We start from the raw sequence: 25,588 nt of genomic DNA on the forward strand, positions 1-25,588 counted from the left end.
TTCAAAAGATCATTATTTCTGACATATTATTTAATATATTACAAACCAAACAAGGCACATTCACATCCTTTGAGAACAGTACATTTGGCACACAGTAAAATGCGAATAATGCCATGACAGCGACTGATGGCAAAACAATCAAAAAAACCAAACATATTAAGCTGCACGGTACAATAAAAAAGAAATACATACACATTAATTAATGATACTTACAGTGACATAAAACACTTACATAAATTATATTATTATGCACAACTGTACCTCTGTAAGTACTAATATGTGTTCCATTGTGATACGCAGACTCATGTTTACCCAGAGGTACTCGTTCATCCATTTTCCTTGAACAACTCAATGTGTTTCCTATGAAGAATCCTTTAAAAGTCTGTGTGTTTTCTGTGGATTCTGTCCAACCCAATAGACACCAGTTCAGAAAGGCACAAACTACATGCTTTCAAAAAAAAAAAAAAAAAAAAAAGCTAAGTAATTAAAATAAAAAAATAAATAAAAAATAAAAAATAATAAAAACCTAATAAGAGCCACAAAACAAGACAAAACACTGTTCACAACGCGATTTAATTTGGTGATATTATATAAAAATAAAAGACAGGACATAGCAACAAGAACTGATTTGGCTGCCTTTAAAATTTATTTAAAAAAGTGAGTTTAAAATAGCAAAATAAAAGCATTTGGTTGCGTGGTGATAAACAAGGCATGGTGATATCAGAGGGAAATAAAATAAAACAAAACTAAAATAAAATAAAATAGTAAAATAAAATTATAAAATAAAAATAAATTAAATAAAATAAAAAATAAAACAAACAAACAAAAAAATTTATTAAATTAAAAATAAATAAAAACCTAAATACGATAAAATAAAATTAAAATAACATAAAAGAAATTAATAATAAAAAAACAAAAAAAAAATAACATAAAATAAAAAATAAATAAATAAAATATAAAATAAAATTAAAAAAATAAAAAAATTAAATAAATTAAAACAAAATAAAATAAAAAAATAATATAAAATTTAATAATAAAACAAATAAAACAAAAAACAAAGTAAAAATAAAAAAATAAAAAATAAAAAAATAAATAAATAAATAAAATAAAAATAAAATGAAAAATAATAAAATAAACAGACAAATCATGCACAATAAAACCAGGAACATGCATAAAGAAAATATAAATGCATTTGGTTTTATGTAGATTTTAAAGCTTGACGTTGGCAAGTAAAAATAATAAATAAATAAATAAAATAAAGATTATGTTTAAGATTTTGAATGTAATACAATTGCACAATATATTTATCATATTGTTATTAATCAAATTCTAACTTTATATGTCATCAATATGTGACAGGTATCAGATTGGGAGCAATTCTGGAGTACTGGAGTTGTGCTATATTTAGAATGGAAGATCATTTATCTGCATTTAACGTAAGACCTTAACTTTTTGTCTTGTCTGACTAGAGTGCATAAAAGACCAAAGATGTAGAAGACTGTGAGAAACAGTAAAAATCAGAGACATTGAATCTGAAGTTGAAATGGAGACGGGAAAAAAATTGTAACGCTAGACCAACACTCACACACACACACACACACACGCAGAATATTGCACATAACAGTTTCTCATTGTCTAACAATACAGAAGAATATCATAGGCATAACCATGCATTAGATGATCAGTCTATTTCCAAAGTTCACAGGCTAACAATCAGGGTAATCAGGACAAGTACTGTAAGTAGGACTGTAGAGACATGGTTGGCTACTATCCTGACCCGTTTACAATAATAGGTTTTGTTGCACTAAAGAAATCAGCAACAGAACAATAACCCAGTAATATCATAAAAAATCAAACATACACACACTCACACATACACAAAGAAACATTAAAGAGGGACCTTTTGTAACCCTACCCTCCATTATATATGCGCACACACACACACACACACACACACACACACACACACACACACACACACACACACACACACACACACACACACACACACACACCACATGTTTTTAACACGAGGATATATCAACACTGCTGTTTCAAATGGAAATGGCGCAATGGTCTCAAGAAAGGCAGTTCTGAGTCTTTGCATCACCTTTCCAATATTAAGTCTCCGGCTATCAGTCCATTATGGGACAATCCCAATGCTGAGTGCTTTAAAACTCCCAATTCTTACCTTTATTAGTATCACAACTGCAATACAATCACTGGTTCTTTACTATTGTTTTTTTTTTTTTTTTTTTTTGCATTTCAAAGCAGTTCTAGTGTAGATGTGTTGACCCCAGAGGTACCAAAACCCTGCTACACTGCATAATGGGAGAAGAAATGAACCTAAAATGACCGTCTACAAAATTCTGAGATCTAACTAGCTGCTTTACTTATATCACATGAGCTCCCTTAGGTATAGCTCACTATTTTACATACATTAAACCAGGTCAACTCGTTTCAGTTTCATTTGGTGGACGTGTGGGATTCTGTTGTGTGTCGTCAGCAGGAAAGATCGTAAAGCCTAACTCGCTACTTTTCGTTTAAAGCATCAAATTCTTGGTAAATGATGATCTACGGTGAGCTCATAGGCTTTCACAGCGTTCACAGCGCAGATGTGCGCAAAGTACAGCGCAGGAGATGGAGGTTTCAGCATTAAGACAGGGTCTCTTCCCCGAAATAAGAGAAACCCTTGAACTCTTCTTGGTTGATTTGCTTGATGATGGCGTCTTCCACTGGGGTGAGCACCGGCTCCTCACGGGTGAAGTCCTGGTCAAAATTGTTGACGTCCCTTTTAGTTTTCTGCGGAGAAGAAGGAAATGTGATTCAGAGTAAATTTCAGGACAAGGACACCCAAAACCCAAATCTCCAGGGTTCCCTGTGAATTGAGGCCCTGTGGCCACTATGCCACTGCCTGTAAATATTTTGGTTGTTATTATGTGTTCCCCAATATTTCAGTCAACTAACCAGTAATACTGACCATTTGTGAACACTGTTGCACAATAGGGTTGATAGTGATACTGCAGAATTGATATATCAAGTTACTTGACACAAATATTACAATTATAATAATGCTGAATTATGATTTTTATCCCTAGAAGTGAACTTTGCTTTATAAAACCTAAATCACATAGCCATTGAATAATTTGTATTGGTATTTGTATTGTTAGAGCTTTTACATAAAGTATTGCTGTTTTGGATAGTAAAAAATTGGAATTACTTATTAATATTAGACACAATATTAATGTTAAAGTAATAATGCAAAGCAATAAAAAAGATTTCTGCAATGTTATTAATCACTAATCATTAAATAGATTCCTAGGGCCCTATCAGACACCCGCCACATTAAGGCGTAAGATGTGTATGGCGTGATTTGTTGCTATTTTCAGACCAGCGCAACAATAATTGTCACGTTTTGCACCACATTGTTTAAATAGCAAATCCATTTGCGCCACTTTGTGGACTCATGGGTGTGCCGCTCTAAAGGAGGTGTGTTAAGGCGAATTGTTGGTATTTTGAGAAACTGAAATAAACTGCGTGATTGACAAACTAAGGCCCAATCCCAATTTTTTTTTTTTGTACCCCTACCCCTTCCCCTTTCCCTTGGCCCTTACAACCGAGGGTTAAGGGGAGGGCTTCAAAATTTACCCCTAAGAATTGGAACAGCACTACAGCGCCTGCACACGTCATCACATGTCATTGCTCTTTCATGCTTCATATGAGATCAGACGATGGCGACCGCTGTAGTTATTCCAGCTGTGCTAATTTTTGGTATTTATCTTCAGAAAATCACTGAAGGCATATATTATGTTATCATAACGATCTAATGTGGCAATAAGATCATAACTGTACTGTGTATTTACACAGTGGCCATATTCATCTATGTAAACACACCAAAACAACACTAACATTATAGCAGACACTAAAAAGCTCATTCCCAGCCACTAGACTTTTCTGACAGGGTATTCAAGTGTCATCGAGAGTCAGAATGTTGTGGAACTGCTGTACAGGAGTTTTTTTTTTTTAAAGCATGACTTTAAAACATGAACGCGGTTATGAATATATTAAAACATATGTTTGTTTGTTGTAAAAATTTGTAATAATGACAAAAAATACTAATTTGTGGATCTCCATACTTTCGGGCTGGTGCATTCTGGGAAATTTTCTTACCCCTTGGTTTCAAGTGTGGTCCTAAAAAATCTTCTTTTGAAGGGCTTTTCACCCCTTCCCCTTAGCCCTACGCCTTCAAGATAAAGACAATTGGGACACCCCTACCCCTTGGCATAAACGCACAAAACGATGAGTAGGGGGGTAAGGGGAAGGGCTAAGTGGTAGAATTGGGATTTGGCCTAAAAGCTGGTCTAAAATCCAGTGCAGTTATGCCCCTATGCCACAGGTGTCAAACTCAGTTCCAAAAGGGCCGCACCTCTGCACAGTTTAGTTCCAACCCTAATTAAACACACCTGATCAAACTAATTCAGTCCTTCAGGCTTGTTTGAAACCTACAGGTAAGTGTGTTGGAGCAGGGTTGGAAACTGTGCAGGGCTTCGGCCTTCGGCCTTCCAGGAATTGAGTTTGACACCCCTGGCCTATTCAGTTTCAAACGCTTACACATTGCTTAAAACAAGAGTTCGCATCAACCGAATATTTTCCGTCATTAACGGATTTTTGTCAGCAGTGATGGAAAAATCTGAAAGTGATCCGTCATTTTGATGGATTATGCTGAGGGTGACCTGTTGTAATTTGTAGCTAACTGTAATTCCACTCCTGTCCAGCTGATGGCGATTGCCCTGGTTTTGTCTCCTCTTTGTCATCACTGCGTACAGCTGCAAAAATGTCACAGCAGCTGAGTGTGAGAAGGATTTATAACCAGCCAAATAGTTGTGATATTAATAAGAGTGAAAAAAGAGGAAGGGATGCATCCATCCCCCTGGTGCAGAAGGAGTGCGTGGTGTATCATTTTTTCCCTGTGAAACGAGTGCTTGCAGGATCGGGAAATCCCACATTCAGAGAATCCAGCAAACTTAGTTCTGATCACAGCCTTGGGAAAAATGTTTCCTAACTACAAAACGCTGGCTGAAGTGGCGCTAGTAAATCCGGTCTTTGGTCACGAGAAGTCGACTTTCTGGGGCAAAGACACAAAATTTAAAGACAATTGCCTCTGCATCAGTCTCCCTTGATGCGTTTGATTACACATGTCACCGACTCGGTCCCAGTCATTCCCCTCTCTGGCCAGCAGAGGCCGCCATACCCGGACTTCTAAGCATTACATCATCCACCTAAACTGATTGTGCACACACCTGAACTGAATCCCGTTAACGACCCACGTTCCCCATATAAGCCACACTCAAACACCAGTCTTGTTCAGCCACGGCCAACATTTCTGAGTGTTATTCCCTGCCTGATCTCCTGTGCATTACCCCGGACTTTTTCTGACTCTGAGTTGCCTTCTGCCTGCCCTCGACCCACGCTTGTTATACGGACTCTGAACCACGCTGCCTGCCCACGACCCACGCTTGTTATACGGACTCTGAACCACGCGGCCTGCCACTGATCCATGCCTGATATATCACCCTGTGTCTGTCAGCCGCTAGCCCCACGACCAATATTGAATGCTGTTGATGTGAGTTTGCACTTTAGTGCGTGTTGTATGTTTGTGATTAAACTGTGTCTATTAAATACTGCAAAATGGATCCCTCCGTGTCAGTCTCCTCGTTACAACGCACAGGCAAGCACCCAGTTCAGGTCGACGCAGGAGGAAGATATGAGTTGAGGCAGATTAGAGTTTTTGTTCATTTGTCAAATAAATAAATGAATTATTTAGCCTATTTGCTCGTCGTGCAATTTCATTATTAAAAAATGAATGAAGAAAGCGATCAGAATGTCTGCAAAATAAATAACGATCTATAATAAGTTATGATGGAAATTTTACAACCCTCTCCGTCAAAATGACGGACAATGAGAGTCTAACGCGACCTCTGCTTAATACACACTGGATGTTCAGCAATACACAAATATCTTTACAAATGAAATTAATTAAAGGATTAAACTGTTACAAAAATTATTATATATATATATATACTACTTAGGTATAAAAAAAAACACTACCTCCATGCCTTCATGTCCAGGGGGCTTTTTTCAGCTTATTCATGACAATTAGCATGTTTATTATAATGTTATTTTTATTAGCAGTAATATTAATTATATGCATATTTTCTATTTGTTATAATAAAGCAAGTTTAGATTTGTCCATCTGTCGGTTTTGGAGATGTATGCATCACCATATGGAGCATAGGAAATAACTCAGCTTTTTGATCACTCTTTGTTATTGTTCATTTATACGTTTGCTGTAAATTAAAACAGAATTTAGAAATAGTTTTGAAACAAATCGTTGCGCTTAACAAACTAAATTAAATATGTAGGGTAATGGATGTCTTCAGTGGAGTATGTACAACACTGTTTCCTTATTCACGAAGGTAAAGGAGTAAAGTAAAGAGTAAAAGTAAAGTAAAGAGAAAGTAAAGAGGCCGAACGGAGGAGGCTCATTCTTTATCCTCACGCAGATGGTCTCTTAAACTGTTTTCTCGCTAGAGAAGCATTCAGTTTGTCCATTCAGTTTTTCCACCTACAAAGTCCGCCTTGTAAATAGCAAATGCACCATGGTGCCATGCAACTGACTATTTAAGGGAATGTGAGATGAGACTCTGATTGGTTTAATGCATGTTATGCTCAAAACACACCCATAACTCATTAGGAAAATAAGCACAACCCTGTTAGACCATGCGCCGTGGCCCAAACTGTATTTTTCCACCCTTAAAAATGGTAAAAGTGGATTCGGACATGCCCTTAATGCTTTTGCACCATGCGATTTAGACTTTGTGCCTAGATCATTAAACTAGAGCCCCTAGACTTTATTACCTCAACACCAACTGATTTAAATTCCAACTGATTTTGATTTAGCTGGGTGATAAAAAAACAACATGAATATTGTTGTCCAAAGTGGACTGTGGCATTACGTAATTCTCCCCCATCTTACTTATCAATCTTACTTCAATATACATACATCTATTATCAAAAGACTTTCTAAAAAACAACCTAAATGTACAGTAAATGTTATGTAAAGAACAACTGATGGTAGGTAATTAAATTATTGGAAAATAATGCACATCCTAGGTGGTAATGTGTCATTGATGCATCTACTGTAATAATTCAATGGTCTAGAGTCAATTATTCTGCTCATCCAATCATTACCACATAAGGGCATTGTTCGGATGTATTTTAAGACATTTGCCAACATGTGTAGGACTAGTTCCCTCTTAGCCAGTCTCTCAACAGAAACCAGTAAAATGGGGGATTCCTCTAAATAGACCAATCACTGTGAATATGGTTAAAAAGGGCTAATGACAATTGGCAAGTGAAATCCGGCAATTGTCAAAACTTTGCGGTGCGTCAAAACAAAAAACGAGCATGAGGCTTTTTTTTAAAAAATGACACTTTTACGCCTGCCGTTTTGAATGCTGGTGGGCATGATCACATTGACGCCATTATTTAGTCATGGGGCGTTAAACGTGTACGAAAAACGCAAGCAAAAAAAACGACTCTGTGTGTTAAGCTTACCTTAAAGAATAAATGTTTAGTCACATTTAACATCTGACTTAAAAAAAATGGTTATGTGCTTTTTATACAGTGTATGCTTCAGGCTTCACCTGTAAGTGGCACAAGCTCAGACACTAATATTTTAGTTTTATAACCAGATCTGAATGATGAGCAGTGTGTGCAGCGCAGCTCCTGTTTTTCAACTGGAGACTGAATCCACAAATGACAGTGAAAACTGTACTGTGCCAGAAGAAAGCCCTATGTTAACAGTGTCCAGAAGTGCCGTCGACTTCTCTGGGCTCAGAAGCATCTGGGATGGTCCAGTGGAAATGTAAACTGGGGTCTGATGAATTAGTATTTCATGTATTGGGTGGAATGGTTGCCGTGTGCTCTGGACCAAAGAAGAAAAGGATCATACGGACTCTTCCCAGCAACAAGTCCAGAAGCCAGGGTCTGTCATAAATCAAGTGCCCTTGACAAAGGGCACTTCTGTGATGGCACCATTTTGGAGCACAATGTGCTGCCATCAAGAAGACATCTTTTCCAGTGATGCCCATGCATATTTCAACATGACCACATTCTGCACACATTACAAAGTACTGGCTACGAAGGAAGAGAATACAGGAACTTGACTGGCCTTCCAGCAGTCCCGACCTGTCTCCAATAGAGAATGTATGACACATTTTGAAGTGCAAAATGTAACAATGAAGACTTTGTACTGTTGCCCATAAAACTTTTACGTGAACAATATGACAAAATTATACATGAAACACTCATCACTTGGTGTCTTCAGTCCCTAAATGTCTTTTAAGTGTTGTGAAAAGGAATGGCAACATTACAAACAGTAAATGCTTTACTGTTTTTTGAAAATGTGTTGTAAGAACCAAAATTGGAATATGTGTTTATTTGTGACAAACAAACAAACAAACAAACACACAAACAAAAAACAAACTACAAAACAAAACTATAAAAGTCACGAGGAACACATTCAATAATGTTTGCTGTATGGGGTATATGCCGAAGCATGCTAATAGGACTTTTAATTTGCCATTAACCTGGGTTAAGCGCTTCCGGCGAATTGAATGCCAATGCAAAATCCGGTGCGGTCCGGTCTGTTTTCTTTAAAAAATCAGCGATCTCCACTGGCTGAGTGATATCCGATTTAAAGTGGGTCTCGGATTGTACAAGAAGCACTGCATTAAATTACATTTCCTCCGCCATATCTTTATTATATGAACATTTCTTTTACCCCAGTATATTCAATGGAGCTTCTGCATTAGCCTGCCGATTCTGACGGGCGCGTGCGAGTAAACAGCTTTTTGTCTCGTTTTACGCTTGAGCAACTAAATAAATGCTAAAGTTTATTTATTAAAGTGGATTCGGACATGCCCATAATGCTTTTGCACCATGCGATTTAGACTTTGTGCCTAGATCATTAAACTGAGCAACTAAATAAATGCTAAAGTTTATTTAACTGAATGTATTTTAATTACATTACAACATCGATGCTGTATAAGGAACTGTATAAAATGAGAAAAAGTTTACAATAACAGGTCACCGGAAGTGTAATAGCATGGGAACAGCACTAGCTCGGCATATACCCTATTGTATGCAATGATATACAAGTCATAATGAATTTAGAAATCACTATCTCTTTTTGTGTGTATGTTTTCCACTGTCCCAACCTTTTCTGATTTGGGGTTGCATATAATGTTGCATTTTATTGTCAGTAATGGTAACAGTGTTGTATGTGTTGGGAAATAGTAATTTGTTTAATTACTTATTACTGAAAAAAGTACATTTATAACACCATTATTCCCATCACTGCCTATGAAATACGCCTTTAAAACATGTGGACATGGTAGATATACTGAGGAACATGGCCTCATAGGTGATTTTTTTACCCCAAGAATATGTTTTCATTGACATATTTTTGATCTTTTAGTGTTGTTTGAAAAAATTGTTCCCTTCTGTGCATACCCTCAGATGTAATGCTACAGGCGCCCCTGTCTAAACATGCATTCACTTGCTTCCATCATTTCAACATGCTTTTCCTTGGTAATAACTTGGTCATATTAGCCCAGTGGAGACATTTCACCTTGTTTTAAGCAAAAAAACAAATGTGCTCTAACTTTCCCAACCTCTCCTTTCACTCGTACCCCTCTAATAGCTCTCATCAGCCTCGTGAGCAGGCGTGAGAATGAGGCGGACAGACATTATCTGAGAAGCATTCCACACACACTTACAGCAGCCAGCATGCATCTCTGTATCAAAGTACAGCGTCTGATGTGTGCTGAGAGTCTGAGAGCATCTCAGATATCAACATTGTTCACACTACCAAAAACAGAAGCGTGACACAAACACTTAAAAAAACCATAAGGGTCCAAACACTGTAATATTCTAAATGAATTGAAGAGAATTTACAGTATGTCTATGGTAAAATAGTTAAACTGTGTTCTAACTGTGTCCTGTTCTCCTGAAAACACAAGAAGGGAAATAAGACCTTTTGTTGATTATTTGGATTGGATTTCATGTTGGTTAGTAGAGGCCACCCACAGAGAAATCGCATTGGTCGAAAGTTGTGAGCTAAGGCTGTGGATTTGATTCCCTGGGCCAGAAAATGGATAAAATACGGGCTTTAAAAGGTTTGAGTAAGGTGAGCGATTAATTTAATAATGAAACTATGCTCAGTTTTCAAGAACTAAAGGGTCACAAAACACCAAAACACATGTTTTGAGCTGTTGACAGTCGTATATGTGTCCCACACTGCTAAAAACACTATTAGGACACATATATTTCACTAAAAAGTGAAAATCGGTTGTTTTTGTGTTATTTCGAGCAAATCCGTACTTCCGGTTTGAAAAGAATTTTTGAAGCTGCGTCACGACCATGAGATCTTAGCGTGTATTCTAGCAGGTAGACTGGACGTCTGTACCTGGGAGTACCTTATTACGTCTTTGAGTGTGCTGCAATCATTCATGAGTAAGACTTGGTTCAAACCAATCAGCACGCTCTATTGTGTATGCAGTGCAACTTCATTAATATGCATGATAGTTTCCAAGACAGTTACAGTTACAGTGTTCAGACGGCAGAGAGACGCCACGTTGATTTGTTTGGAGATAAGGGTCATCAGTGTTGCTTTTATAATTTGCTGCAGTGAAGGTTTTCATTTTCCCTCTATGAGAGCGCAGCTGGACTCACGTGTGGAATACAGTGCACGCAACGCGAGACAGAAACAGTATTGTAAGTAACATTTTTTACCTGAGGGCTTTTCTCGTCTGGAAATAGTGAAATCCGGATTTGCCGCTCGTCTCCTTTTAATAAAGACGCGGCTCCAGTTGATGTTGATTGTCCTGTCTCTACAGATTTGGTAAGTGAGCGATCAGTGGTCTTTGTTTGTTTATTCAGAGGCAAAGTTAGTTCGTATCGTCAGCAGTACTCTTTCAGTGTTTAAAGGCGGACCTTAGTCAAAGGATTTCTAAGTTACTAAAGTTTACCATACGTTAATATCACTAAAATATTATGGACTGAAAAATTATACCTATTATCATGCTACTTATTTAATTTAATTATTATTTTTTATTATTATTATTTCTTTTATATCTAATTACATATACAGTTGGAATCAGAATTATTAAACTCCCTTTGAATTTTAATAAATATTTTAAATATTTCCCAAAATATTTTTTTCTTTTAGACAAAGTCTTATTTGTTTTTGGCTTGAATAAAAGCAGTTTTTAATATTTTTAAACACCATTTTAAGGTCAATATTATTGTTATATTTTTTCTCGATAGTCTACAGAACAAACCATTGTTATACAATAACTTGCCAAATTCCCCTAACCTGCCTAGTTAACCTAATTAACCTAGTGAAGCCTTTAAATGTCACTTTAAGCTGTATAGAAGTGTCTTGAAAAATATCTAGTCAAATATTATTAATTGTCATCATGGCAAAGATAAAATAAATCAGTTATTAGAGATGAGTTAAAACTATTATGTTTAGAAATGTGCTGAAAAATTGAAATTGGGGGAAAAAATAAATAGGGGGCTAATAATTTTGACTTAAACTGTATGTATATTTTATATAATTACTATTTTAACAGTATTCCTAATTATGCTTTGCATATTTGTCTTTATAAGTTTGTGGTGTTTTGTAATTCGTAACTGTATTTGATTTTTTTTTTTACTTATAATGTTGCCATCTGATTCTGTATTAATTCAATTCAATATTACTAAGCAGAAAATGACACAAAAAAGAGTAATCATACAAATATTTCGGCAGCTGATAAAGAGTGATGGGGAATCATGTTATTTGTGGAGTTTTCTTGTTTCTCTCATTGGAGAATGTAAACATTTTGTTAAAGAGCGACTTTACACAATATTCCACATTGCAATACTCACAATACGTGGCTTGAATGGCGGCTTGACCTTCCTCTGTTCTAGAAGTACCCAGTCGATGTCTTTGAAGAATGGATGCACTTTAATAGCTTCTTCCAGTCCTTGGGAAACTACACAACCCAACCGCTTACTGGGGCTCTTCGTCATGAACTAAACATTGGTGCCAAAACAAAGAAAGAATTAGACAAGCAACACACTAAACGTTTGGGCAAAGATGCTGTTAAATAGAGGATTGAGACTATATGCAGTTGGGATGGTCAGGGATGATGTATGCATGCTGTAAGAATGTATTATTGTATGAATGTATGCTCTGGAAAGATGACATCTTGAGTTGACCATGTGGCCACAGTGCCATTAAGACAGATCACTGTGTGACACGTTTCTGTCCAAGACAAACACACTGTCTTTTCCACAAGGCTTTTGCAAATGGACAAAGCACAGCCAAAGTAAATCTTGGACATGTGAAGGAAACAGTGACACACAAAAAAGCACTGTATACACACAAAACTGATATCAGATTCAAGTGTGAACCGATCACCGCCAAAGAATGACCCATTTGCACAAAACAACAATAACAAATAAAGGATGTACAGTTGCACACTGTTGTTTGGAATCTCATGGCAATTTGTAACCTTTGTAACCTTGTAAGAATTGGTCATGCACAAAAGCAGCAAACATGTTGCTTTAAACTTTCATTAATCTGTATAAACGACATGTATAGTTCTGGCATCAGGAAGTTCTCAGATAACATTATCCTAAAGTTTATTTTTTTATGTTTTTTTTTTAAGTTTAATGAAGGTGTAGGCTATACGGTGCATTGTTAATTGTAGAACTCCTCCAGAAAGAGAGTTCTGAAAGAGATCAAGTCTCAACCAGGTAATAAAAAGTAATGCAAAAGTAACTAAAAAGTAACATAACGCATTACGTGGAGTTTATTTATAAATTAATTTCGAGAAGATCACGTGCTTATGATTACTTGCAGCTGCTCCGCATTATCCCATTGATTATTCACCAATCAGACGATCCCTAGGCCACTATAAGAGCCCTAGGTCTCAGACATTTTCGTTTTGAAGAATCCCCCCTTCCACTCCTACTCCTCCTCCTTTTCTAGATGGGTGGCATAGTGGCCCAGTGGTTAGAACTGTTGCCTCACAGCAAGATTGAAAGACTGAGATTTCTGTGGACTCATTCCATAGAAAAATATTTCAGTGTCAGGGATTTATTTCTTAACTATCTGGATGAGCAAACCAGCCACTCAACCTCTGAGGACTCTTCAGAGACTTAATTTACTTATTTTACATATTTAATTATTTAATTTTACTTCTTCATTCTATTCTCTGTTGTAATTCACTACACTATGTTGTCATTGTTATTTGTTCATTGACTCATTGTATGGGATTTGTCAGAGACAGTGCCAAGTGTTGTGTGCGTGTGTGTGTGTGTGTATATATATGTATGTGTTCCTTTGTGGTTATTCTTGAAAAATCCAATAAAATATAATTATCAAAAAAAAAAAAAACAGCCAACGTTTCTGTGGGGAGTTTGCACGCTATCCCCATGCTCGCGTGGGTTTTCCCCAGGTCCCCCGGTTTCCTCCCCCATCCAAAAACATGCAACTTAAATTAAATGATTACTCCAAATCTACTTGTGTAGACTAGCTTTTCAGTTGGTCAGTGGCGCGGTCAATTTAAGTTCCTCAAAATAGCAACGCCCCAACAATGCACCTTAACACTCCTCCTTATAGACCGGAATGATTCCACAAAGTGGCGCAAATGGATTTTCTATTTAAAAAACATGGTGCAAAATGTGAAAATTGGGGTTGCGCTGGTCTGAAAATAGCAACAAATCATGCCAAACACATCTTGCGCCTTATTGCATCGGGTATATAATAGGGCCCATAGTCTCAATGCTTAAGAAAGTAACATGAAAAAAAGTTTTGTAAACTAACTCATGTCTGATTTTTAGGGAATTCCCCCAAGTGATTTTTTAAGTAAATCAGGACACATACCGCTTTAAGAATACTGACTGCCTCTTTGCTGAGCCAAACAGGATACAGGACGTCATCATGGAGAATGGACTCAAAAAGGTCGTCCTCATTATCTGCTTCAAAAGGAGGCTGTCCGGCCATCATCTCATACATCAGCACACCTAGAGCCCACCAGTCCACTGATGGACCATACTCAAGCTCCTGAAGGATCTGCAAGAAATTCATCAAAACAACAACAACAATGTTATTTAAAACTGCTAGAAAATAGCTGAGGACACATGATCAAGTCCAGATGAAAGCACTTTTAAGCACAATATTCTGTGCTCATTTAGGGAGAAAAAGCTGCAGATTTTCAAGTAATAAAACATGGTTTGGGGAAAATAAATATTACTTACAAATTAAGCCAGGAGAAATCAAGACAATTGACACTATTTGCTTAATCAATGTATATCTATTTGTGCTAATGTGAGAGTAAAAATTTGACTTTTTTTAAGATATAGTCAATTAACAAAATGTTTTTATAAATACTTATAATCTTTTATAGTTTTGATAAGAATGAATCAGTAAATAATGAGACTAATGGGCATTTGTGCTTGTGAGGGTGTGAAATACTGTACCTCTGGGGCAATATAATCTGGTGTGCCACAGAATGTTGTGGTTGTGATGCCATCCAGGATTCCCTCCTTACACATGCCAAAGTCTGCCAGCTTACAGTGACCTTCTGCATCCAAAAGAATGTTGTCTAGTTTCAAATCCCTGCAAACAGCAATATTAACACACATGAAGAATGACAATCTCAGAAATAAAACATACTGTACAAGAGCCGTCACTGTGCTGTTATCCCTTCACAACACACACATTTGTATTTGAAGGGTTCGTTTTGATACTTGAATGTACATATTAGCAGTGTTGGGGCTAACACATTACAAGTAACCCGAGTTAAATAATAATATTACTTTTCTAATTAACGAATGAAGTAACTTAACTAGCATTACTTTATAAAATAAGTAATAATATTTGAGTCACTTTAAAAATTGGTTGTGGAAAAAGGAATAGACTCTTTATTAGTTTTGTTTCTTTTTATTAAACAATTGTATTTGTATTGCTTAAAGGTGATATATTAACTGAACTTCTCGAGTGTGATATGTTTTGCATACTAATGAAGCATTTTTGGAGAAGTAGATGAAGCTGATAGAAATGCAAAGTCCTGATTGTCCAAAATTAACTTTAGCTCTGCAGCAAAACTTCCTGTGAGCACAGAATTTGCAGTTAAATGCAGAATTCATAGAAAAAGAGGATGTATGTATGGGTGCGACCAATGGAGGACTGGCGAATGATTTACAAGTGATGAATTCCCCTAAACTCCACCTGTTAATATTAGCTACATGCTGTATAAAAGCACGAATCAGGAAATGAATGTTATCGCACACCTCCTGAATGCAACGTTTGCATTGCATTGAAGACATCAGAATTCTGTGAATGAAATTATTCATTTGTATCTAATAAATTACTAATATTTTGACAGTAAAGAAACCCCTCTTCTGAGCTTTTTTATTGAACACGCATGGAATTGATTAATTATTGCAACATAATGTGACAAGAGTTACTTTTTAGTTTAATTAATTTGCTTTCAAAAATAAATTGCTGACTTATTGTGTCACAATGAATTACGCAGTCAATGAGAGAATGTGTTCATTATTTTGAAGCCTCCAAGAAAAGGAAAAAGGGATTGTCTCAATGGACAGTGATTTTACTTAAAACAAATAGTACAAAAATAGCAAACACATTGATTTAAACTTTCATTAATCTGTATATACAACATGTATAGCTCTGGGGTCAGGAAGTTCTCAGATAACATTATCCTAAAGTTTATTTTTTTGATCCGATTTCGATCTGGTGAATGAAGGTGTAGGTTATACAGTGCATTGTTAAGTGTAGAACTCACCCAAAAAGAAAGTTCTGAAAGAGCTCAAGCCTTAACCAGGTCATAAAAAGTAATGCAAAAGTAACTAAAAATGCATTTCTAACAATAAAAAGTAATTACTACTTTTTTGGGGAGTAACTCAATAATGTAATGCATTCATTTACTTTCTAAAGTAACTTGAAAGTAAAACTAACACTGCATATTAGTAAACACTATAATGACATATAATATGGAGCTTTAAGATATAATCAAGAGCTGTCTTTAGCTATGTTTCTATTCAAACATGCAAATTAAATTAGTATTAGAGTATTAGAGTTGGGCGATGTCAACCAATTTGACATCGTACAATGTCTAATGTGAAACATCGCGATGGACGATGGCATCGTCATCATGTGAAAAGCGGGGTGGGGGGTGGGGTTTGGGTGTCTGAAGAGCGAGAAGGGATCCGGGGGTGAGAAGAGTGCGTGACTTCTTTGAAGACCGGGAGGAAGAGACGCGCGATTTCCAGGAGATTATTACTCTTTTGTGGGAATTATGAGTCCCACAAATGCATAGAAACTCCCGGAACTTCCGGAAGACTTGGGATGTCTGAATTTCACGTTTAACAACTGTAGTGAGTTGCGATCCAGCGGTACATCTTTCATAAACTCTCCGACGTGCACTGCTCCCTGCCTGGAGCTCAGAGGAGCACATGCCAGCGTGTGGCTGTGTTTGTGTGTGGTCACGTGATGTGCATTTTCAGCGGACGGAGGGCTGTTCAGAAATGCTAGGTAAAACGGTGTGGATGTGGATCATTTTCGTTCTAAAATTAATTTAATTTTCGTTAAATTACTTTTCGTTCTAAATTAATTTGAATATCCAATAAAAAGATAATCCCACTCAGTTATGCAATTACATTTTTATATATAAAGCTATATAGAGTATACAGTTGAAGTCACCGTACGTTCACACCGAAAGCGGCGAGAGCGTCAAAGTAGCCGGAAGTCATTTATTTTCAATGAGAGCCGGCGGCCAAGGCGGCGAGGAGCAGCATGGCGCGTCTTCGCCGGCGTGAGCGTCGAGGAGAGTTGAAATGAAGTCAACTTTATGGTAATGAGCTATGACGCTGTTCGGCGGCAAGCAATCAGAATGAAGACGTCCATCGATTGATAGCAGTTCAGAGAACACAGACCTGTGAACTTTGGTTCCGACCACAGTTGTTCCCAAGGGTTTGATTATTGCGGTCGCCGGATTTCCAATTATTTACAATTTTTTTCCTACAGGAACATTAAATAAATTACTGGCGAGTTACTGATGTTCATTAATGTTATATAAATTTATCTTAAAAAGCGGGAATCTCACGCGATGTGACAGTACAAAACAGTACTGCTGCTTTAGGATATTTCAGACATATGGACACATATTGGATAAATAGAGCAAAGCCACACCACACGCAACTTGATCTTCCATTGTTGTATAAATTTGATAAGAAGTGCGCAACATTTTCACGCTAGAAACATGTTTTATGCAGGAATGTAACTGATATGCTGCAACGGCTCCTTTAAATATGAGATCAATGTAGCGAGTTTTGACGCTCTCGCCGCAGAAGCTGAAGGCAGAGAGCGTTGTCGCCAGGGCGGCCAGAGCGACCTTGGACGCTCTCGCCGCTTTCGGTGTGAACGTACGGTCAGAATTATTAGCCCCCTTCGAATTTTATCCTGTCTGATTATGTCTGATAATATGTTTTCTTCTGGAAAAAGTCTTATTTGTTTTAATTTAGCTAGAATAAAAGCAGTTTTTAGTTTTTTAAACACCATTTTAGGAACAAAATTATTAGCCTTTTTAAGCTATATTTTTTCTCGTTACTCAACAGAACAAACCATCATTATAAAATAACTTGCCTAATTACCCTAACCTGCCTAGTTAACCTAATTAACCTAGTTAAGCCTTTAAATGTCACTTTAAGTGGTATAGAAGTGTCTTTAAAAATATCTAGTAAAATATTATTTAGTCATCAAGGCAAATAGAAAATAAATCAGTTATTAGAAATAAGTTTATAAAACTATTATGTTTAGAAATGTGTTGAAAAAAATCTTCTCTTTGTTAAACACAAATTGGAAAAACAAAAACAAGCGGTCTAATAATTCTGACTTCAACTGCATATTGTACATTTATATCCTTTATGTACAAATGTGTTCCTTTGAAAGAGTTCCACTCCAGTGACAGCTCTTGTACCTTCATTTCAGAGAGTGAAAAAATGTTTAGTAAAGTCACTCAAATGCAAAGGTCACCATTGAATGAACTAAATTAAACAGGCCAAAAATATTTACACAAATTTATCAAACTCAAAAACTGTAAAATAATTTTTATATATATTTACTTGATTGGTAACATATGGATTCTCTTAACTGCAAATTGAAATTTTAGAACAAAATGCTGAAATAACTGAAATAATATAACTGGAATAATCTGCACTACAGGACCTGTAGTTAATGTATTTACTATTATGAACTAATAATGAACAATGCTTGAACAGCATTTTTTAATCATAATTTAGCATATACTAAAGCATTATCAAAAACGTTGTGCTTGTTTAGTTATTATTGTTGCACCAACAACAATGAACCACAGTTTTTTCATTAGTTAAATCAAAGGTAACAAATAAATACTTTTGATTATCATCATGTTAATGAATACATTAACTAACATTAACTGTATTTCTTATATTGTAAACTTATCCTACTCTGTTATGCACATTTTATATAAAGCTTTATAGGGTATACAGTATATTGTACATTTATATCTTTTAAATGTGTACCTTTGAAGTAACTGATGCATGATGTAGATGGATGTTTCCAAATATTAAACAACACTAGCGGAGCAGCAGGTAAATAATTTACTGACGCTCATATGTCTGATATTAGTTTGATCAAGCGGACAGTAATATCCTGATGCTTGCTCGTGCACACGGACAGACAGCAACAGAAATATCCATAACCAAACACACCAGACCATCAACAGACAGACAGACTGACTGTCAGCAGAGTTCACACTTTCAGCTTGATCCCAGTTTGATGACACTAAATAAATAGTTTCAACCAATTTCAGATTTACAGTTATGATCAGATTGTAAATATGATCATAACAAAGACCACCTAGAGTACTCTTCATCTACTAACAAATGAGGTAAATAACTTCTTAAACCCAAGTGCTATTTTGGGATTTCCGCATGGACTTTGCCTAACCAAATTTAAAAGCTTCTCAAATCCACATGCAGAGGTGTAAATGCAAAAATTTGGTAATATTTTAAAGAAAAAATTAATAATAATATATAATATAATAAAGAAAAATATAATATATATAATATAATAAAGAAAAAACCCTTTGAATTTTCATAAAACACTATTGAAAGTGTTTAAAATAACTGTATATGTTGTCAGTGTTATAATAAACACCTAAAAAAAAGAGGTGCTTTTTGTATTTTTTTTTTTTTATCTCAAATTTGAAAGTGTACCTTTTAGGTTCTGTGTGGTCTAGGTAACCGTAATTAATTTTGGTGGTTCCTGCCATGTCTGTAATCACAGGAAAAAAGAAAAATGTCTCTACCATAATCTATGCAAAAGTTATTGTATTCCAACTGATGAGAGGTGCTATAGAAGCCACAGGGACCAATCATTGTTTTCATATTTCACTATTCTTTTGTTTGATCAAACATAATTCACTGTGTTTGGACCACATCAGACATATAAAAGGAAATGGCCCTGAAGCGCACAGCATAAGGTAAGAAATGACCGCTTTCTGTGCTATCTGGGGCTGCTTATTAATCATAAATGTATTGTTTTCACTTCTGCGCCATGGAAACACCGCGATTCATTTGACAACTGTTTGACTTGTGAATATAATTCAGTAAAAAAAAAAAACAAGAACCGTATGAGAACAGGCAAAAGCTTTTATCTGATCTATAACTTGTACATGTGTCATAAATGGACCATATGAAATTTATAAAAAAAATTAACCAATGTTCAATACCCAGCTTGGGTGTCCAAAATACAGTGTATTTAAGTGTAAATAACTTTTGTACAGTAGAATAAAAACCGAAGTGATGTAAATGTGCATAAAATATAGCTTCTACACTTTCAAACGAAACCCAGGGGGTCTGGTGCAATGCTAGCCCTTTAAATCTTAAAGGGGAAAGTCGATGACGTTATGTAGAGTTTGTATTAATTAACACGATTTTAAAAAATGCAAACCAAATTACAATTCCAAATAAATACTTGATACTTTCTTGCGCTGTCCCGAAAGTCACAGATTATCATCAAAATTATATCCATCAACATCTTTTTCACTTGCTTCTTTTTCCACTCATAAGTACTCCGAATAACTTGGGCACATTCATTTAGTAGAATTTGAGCATTGGACTTGAAAACAAAATTGGTAACATTCAACGCCTGGTTGAAAAGTTGCTAACAACTTGTGATTGGAGCATTAAAATGCATGTAAAAACCATATAGAAACCATTTTTCTTGTTATATGAACACAGGCTAGGGCACAGCATGTCATCATAAAGTGAATACGTCCAGCATAAGAAGGTAAAGAGAGAAACACACACACACACAGAGAGTTAAAAAAATGAAAAGGGAGAGAGAGAGATGATAAGGTGCAACTGATGAAAGACAACAAGGAGTTGGATGAAACCAGTTGGATTGGGGTTTGATGGTTGATTGCAACAAGAATGTCAACATCACTTTGCAGGATGTCATTCAGTCAAAGGTGTTTTCATAAAACCATCCTCACTGGTAAGGGAGGGGAGCGTCTGATCTCTTATGCAACTGTTCTCTTACAGAAAAGCACTCTGGTGCTCAGCACGTTGCTGTTGATCTAAAAAAAATTGGCGCGAGGAACTCCACTGCTTTCTGTCTTTCCCCATAATGAGTGTTCAATCACTTTTTTGTGTGGACAAAATGCTTGTAATGACTGTTGGAAATAATTTTTTTCTAGCAAATGAAAACTAAAACTAAAAGTGAAACTATGGGTCAAAAAACTTTTTTGTTAACTGATTTAAGATTTTTAAAATCCCAATAAATTGGAAAGCTGAAACTACACAAAACTAACAACAGTCAGTTGTGGATTCGCAAAAACAAAAACTGCTTAAATACGTACATTTCGGGACATATTTTGCGGTCTCCAGAAACATCCACGGTACTACATTTTCAGAATGAGCCTGGGTTAGAGAACGTAGTCCCGTGGATGTTTCTGGAGGCCGCGAAATACGTCCCAGAAGGTACGTATTTTGCAGTTTTTGGTTTTAAAAATCCACATAAGGCCGCTGTGCGCTTTTTCAGATCTCAAATTTTTCTCACGAGTGCCGTTTGCGCCCACGCTGTTCTCGCATAAACCCACCAGAGGCCGCTGTTGACTGACTGTCTGTCGGACTGAATGAATGGCCGAATGGGCGACCCACCCTCCTCCTTTCCTAAACCCAACCAATTGTATTGATTGACCCACCCACTTACTTTCCGAAACCCAATGTTGTTTCCCTTGTTCATTTTATTATTTGGATTCTGTTTTTGTCTTACCTCATTTCTGAAACCGCCCTTTCCCGGTCTCGAACCCGGTCGTCATTGTCGTCACGTCCTCTCTGCATCTCTAGTCCCCGATGTGCACGACAAGCTAACTGGACAAACTGGTTGCAGTGGGAAAGCCGTACACACAGACCTAAGCAGTCAGCTGGTAAGCGTGAAAAGGAACGCCGCCATACCGCCCCATAGTGTTCGCTTAAAAATGAAATGCAGAAATACGTACCTCCAGCTACATAATTCGTGTCCGCGCTGTTCTCACATAAATCCACCAGAGGTCACTGTCGAACAAACGTCTATCTGACTGACTGAATGATTGACTGGGCGACCGGCCAATCGGCTGACCCACCCTCCTCCTTCCCTAAACCCAACCGATTTTACTGATTGACCTGCCCACCCGCTTACTTCCCTAAACCCAACCAACAATTTACAAAAGCCCTCAAAAAAAAAAAGCCCTCGTCTGATTTTTACCACGTTTTTGGATTTTACCACATTACCGCCCTGTTGTGAACTTGATCACTTTGTTTTTTAGATTCTGTTTTTGTCTTATCTCATTTCTGGAACTGCTCTTTCCCGGATTCGAACCCGGTTTTTGTCTCTTAAGTCCCCAGCGTACACAACGAACTAACTGGACAAACTGGTTATGGAAGGAAAGCCCTCCACACGGAGGTAATCGGTCAGCCGGTAAGCGCAAAAAAACTGTGTCATAATGCATGTAGCGTTAGCTAAAAAAAAATCAAATGCAGCCATACGTACCTCCGGCTACATAATTCGCGATCTCCAGAAACGTCCACAGGACTACGATTTTAGAATGAGCCTGGGTTGAATCTCTCTTTTAAATTCACATTTTAATAGGAAGCCATACAATATTATATTTGTGCATATACATAAGATTATTCAGTGCTGAAGGCAAATCTGGAGCTTATCTAACAAAATAACATACTATAACGGTCCAAAAACTAGTACACCCTAATTTATATATTATAAGAAATATTAAATACAAATTTAAAAAAGAGGAAAAATCAAGAGAAGCAAAAGAATTTTAAAATTTTGTTGAAATTTTGTAGGTTGTATTTTATTTTTAAATATTTTTCTTGAATTTAACTGTATTATCTTTCAATTTCTAAATACGTTTGGTGACTAAAATATTATTTTAATAAATATATCTGTTAAATAAATCTGTTTTGTTTAAATGCATCAAATTACATTGCCTATATTCACTGAGACATGGATAAAAATATTCATTTTCAAAATGGGGTGTACTCAATGCTGAGCACTGTATATTTTATTAGACCTCTATTAAAATCAATGCTTTCTTCTAGGTGCAATGGAATTTGCAATAGATGGAAAAGGAAACCTCTGTGGGATAAAATGAATGAAATGGCTCTTTTACATTGGACACTGATAAGTAAATGTAATCATACAGTTTAAAAAAAAGCATTGCTGATAAAAGGACATTTGGATGCAGATAAAATAAAAATGTATAAACAGCATGAAAACGTTTATGTTTTAACATAAGCTGAGAAAAAACAAAATGGTCATGAGATTAATCACTGTATAATGTAGGTTTTACTATAGCTTCTTTCATCTGGAAGAAAGAAGTAACATACAGTAGAAGAAACACAAGGCAGAAGCAGAGAAAAACAGAGAAAGAGAAACAGCAGCAGACTCAATTTAGAGCATTTCCTGTGTTTTCAAGTGAGTCTTGAGAAGTGATTTTTCCATTACGTACACAGCAACCTCTCTCTAATGACAAACGTCCTAAAAAGCTGCAAAAATATGAAAATACAACAAGCTATTGCCTTATAACAAACAAAGGAAGGACGTGATGTATACATCTTTATTATATATTAATTATACAAATTTATTTGACTCAATTATTTATATTAAATGGTTATTTGATTCAATAAATGGAGCTTTGATGAGTTATATATTAGTTATATTCTATTATATTTTGCTTTTTTGTCACCTTAGAATTATAATGTTTTATCAGACATTTTTTTTTGTCAAAATTGGGTTATTCACATATTCTTGATAGTCTTGATGAAGAATAAATTATTCTTTAAAATGATGATTATTTTTATTATTATTATTATTATTATTATTATTATTATTATTATTATTAAGAAAAATAATGTTTATTTATTTTTTTAAAGTCTACTTTTACAATTTGACACATGCAAACCACTGCAGATTGTTCTAACCAGCAGGCCCATATACAGTACAGATCTTTAATAAATAACCCACTATAAATGAAAAGAATTAACGTATGCTTTTTGTGTTCACAAGCTTTGGAGACGTAACATAAATTCCGCTTTTAAATAATAGGTCACCTATAGCTTTCGCCATGAGGCTGTGTTCAAAGTGACCTCAATGTTTTCAAAGTGCACTGCGAAGGGAGCACAATTGTAACCATGAAGATCGCTAAAACTGTCAAAATAGTTAGAAAGCAAATTAAACCTAAAAGAGACGACCTTAATACTTTTTTATTTTTATTAATTTCAACTTTGAATGTTAGAATGTTCGGTAACACTTTATAATAACTACACACTATAAATCATTTATTAAGCATTAGAAAATAGTGAACTCATTATCTGTTAAGCATTAACCCTACATTAATAAACGTTACTAAGCAGTTTATAACTGCAGCTACAAATGCTCCATTATTGACTTATAAGCACCTATATAATGTGTTTAATGATTGTATTTTCATACTTAGTTAATGGTTTATTTTTCATTACTAAATTAAGTATTGCATTATTTACACACTGTTTGTATTTAAGAGTAGTTGAGGGTTTTTAGGATCATTCAGAATGAGTTAGTAAATGATTAATAAACTATTGAAATCAACATTTATATGTGTTATTATTCAGGCATATACTAATGGTTACTATATATGTTAATAAATGCTTTATTAACTCAACTTCTTGCAGTTTTGTGACCTAATCTAAAGTGAGGACTATTCATGCTTTATAAATCCCCTATAAATGACAAATAAAGGCTCAGTTAAATTCTAAACAGAAAAAAAAGACATTATTCATTTCTCTTCATTTAAAGATACACAAATGAAACTGTACTTCAAATAAAAAATAAATCTGCCACCCTATTCTAAAATAACTTCACTGTAGAGTTTAAACATTACATCTTATTATAATGTTAAACTATTATATTGTTGTTGTTGTTGTTTTATCCAGTTGGATGTCATATTTTGACACTCCTGTTATTCAGCAATGTTTAAACTTTACATTAATTTTACTTTTTATAAAATATTGCACAGATTATCGTTCATTTGATTGAGCCTTTAATAGTCATTTATAAGGGATTTATAAAGCATCAATAGTCTTCACTTTAGATTAGGTCACAAAACTGCATAAAGTTGAGTTAACAAAGCATTTACTAACATATTATTAAACTATTAGTATATGTCTGAATAATAACACATATAAATGTTGATTTCAATAGTTTATTAATCATTTACTAACTCATTCTGAATGGTAATGAAAACCTTACTACTGAAAACTACTCTTAAATACAAATGGTTTGTAAATAATTCGATACTTAATTTAGTAATGAAAAATAAATCATTAACTAAGTATGAAAATACAATTATTAACCACATTATACAGGTGCTTATAAGTCAAGAATGGAGCATTTGTAGCTGCAGTTATAAACTGCTTACTAACGTTTTTTAATGCAGAGTTAATGCTTAACAGATAGTAAATTCACTATTTGCTAATGCTTAATAAATAACTTATAGTGTGTAGTTATTATAAAGTGTTACCGAATGTTCTTAATGAATAGGGCATAGGGGGGATAAGTGGCAATAGAACAGCCAGGAACTATGGTTGAAACTACAGCTCCAGAGCTGTGGTTGCGAGTGCTCAAGTTTGCGACTGTTCGTTGGAGAGATGAATTTGGGAATCGGCAAATCAATAAACTATGTTTGTAATGATGGAACTTGCGACTTTAGTTGTCTAATGATGGTTTTAGGAAACGCACCCCTGGGACAGAGAAACTACGGGTTTTAAAACACTCGTCACTACATCGTTCTTTTCCCAAACGATGCATCGTTCCAAGTTGCGAGTTACGTTGTTGTTTGGGAAACACACCCCGGAACGCAGATAAAAC

At 35.6% G+C, this 25,588-nt stretch overlaps 1 protein-coding gene across 1 annotated transcript in view; it reads right to left on the reverse strand.

Annotated features, from left to right (window-relative positions):
* Positions 1-1,611: 1,611 nt before the first annotated feature.
* prkceb (protein kinase C, epsilon b) overlaps positions 1,612-25,588 on the reverse strand; it is a 148,736-nt gene continuing 124,759 nt past the window's right edge. The window contains exons 12-15 of the mRNA XM_087278906.1: positions 14,599-14,737; positions 14,003-14,191; positions 11,998-12,144; positions 1,612-2,802 (exon numbers count right to left, since the gene is read on the reverse strand). Coding sequence (XP_087135032.1) covers positions 2,656-2,802; positions 11,998-12,144; positions 14,003-14,191; positions 14,599-14,737 — 622 coding nt within the window. The 3' untranslated portion in view covers positions 1,612-2,655. The remainder of the gene's footprint in view (positions 2,803-11,997; positions 12,145-14,002; positions 14,192-14,598; positions 14,738-25,588) is intronic.

The sequence above is a fragment of the Danio rerio genome, chromosome 13 (genome assembly GCF_052040795.2).
Source record: "Danio rerio strain M-AB ecotype USA chromosome 13, GRCz13ab, whole genome shotgun sequence".
In the NCBI taxonomy this organism is placed as follows: domain Eukaryota; kingdom Metazoa; phylum Chordata; class Actinopteri; order Cypriniformes; family Danionidae; genus Danio; species Danio rerio.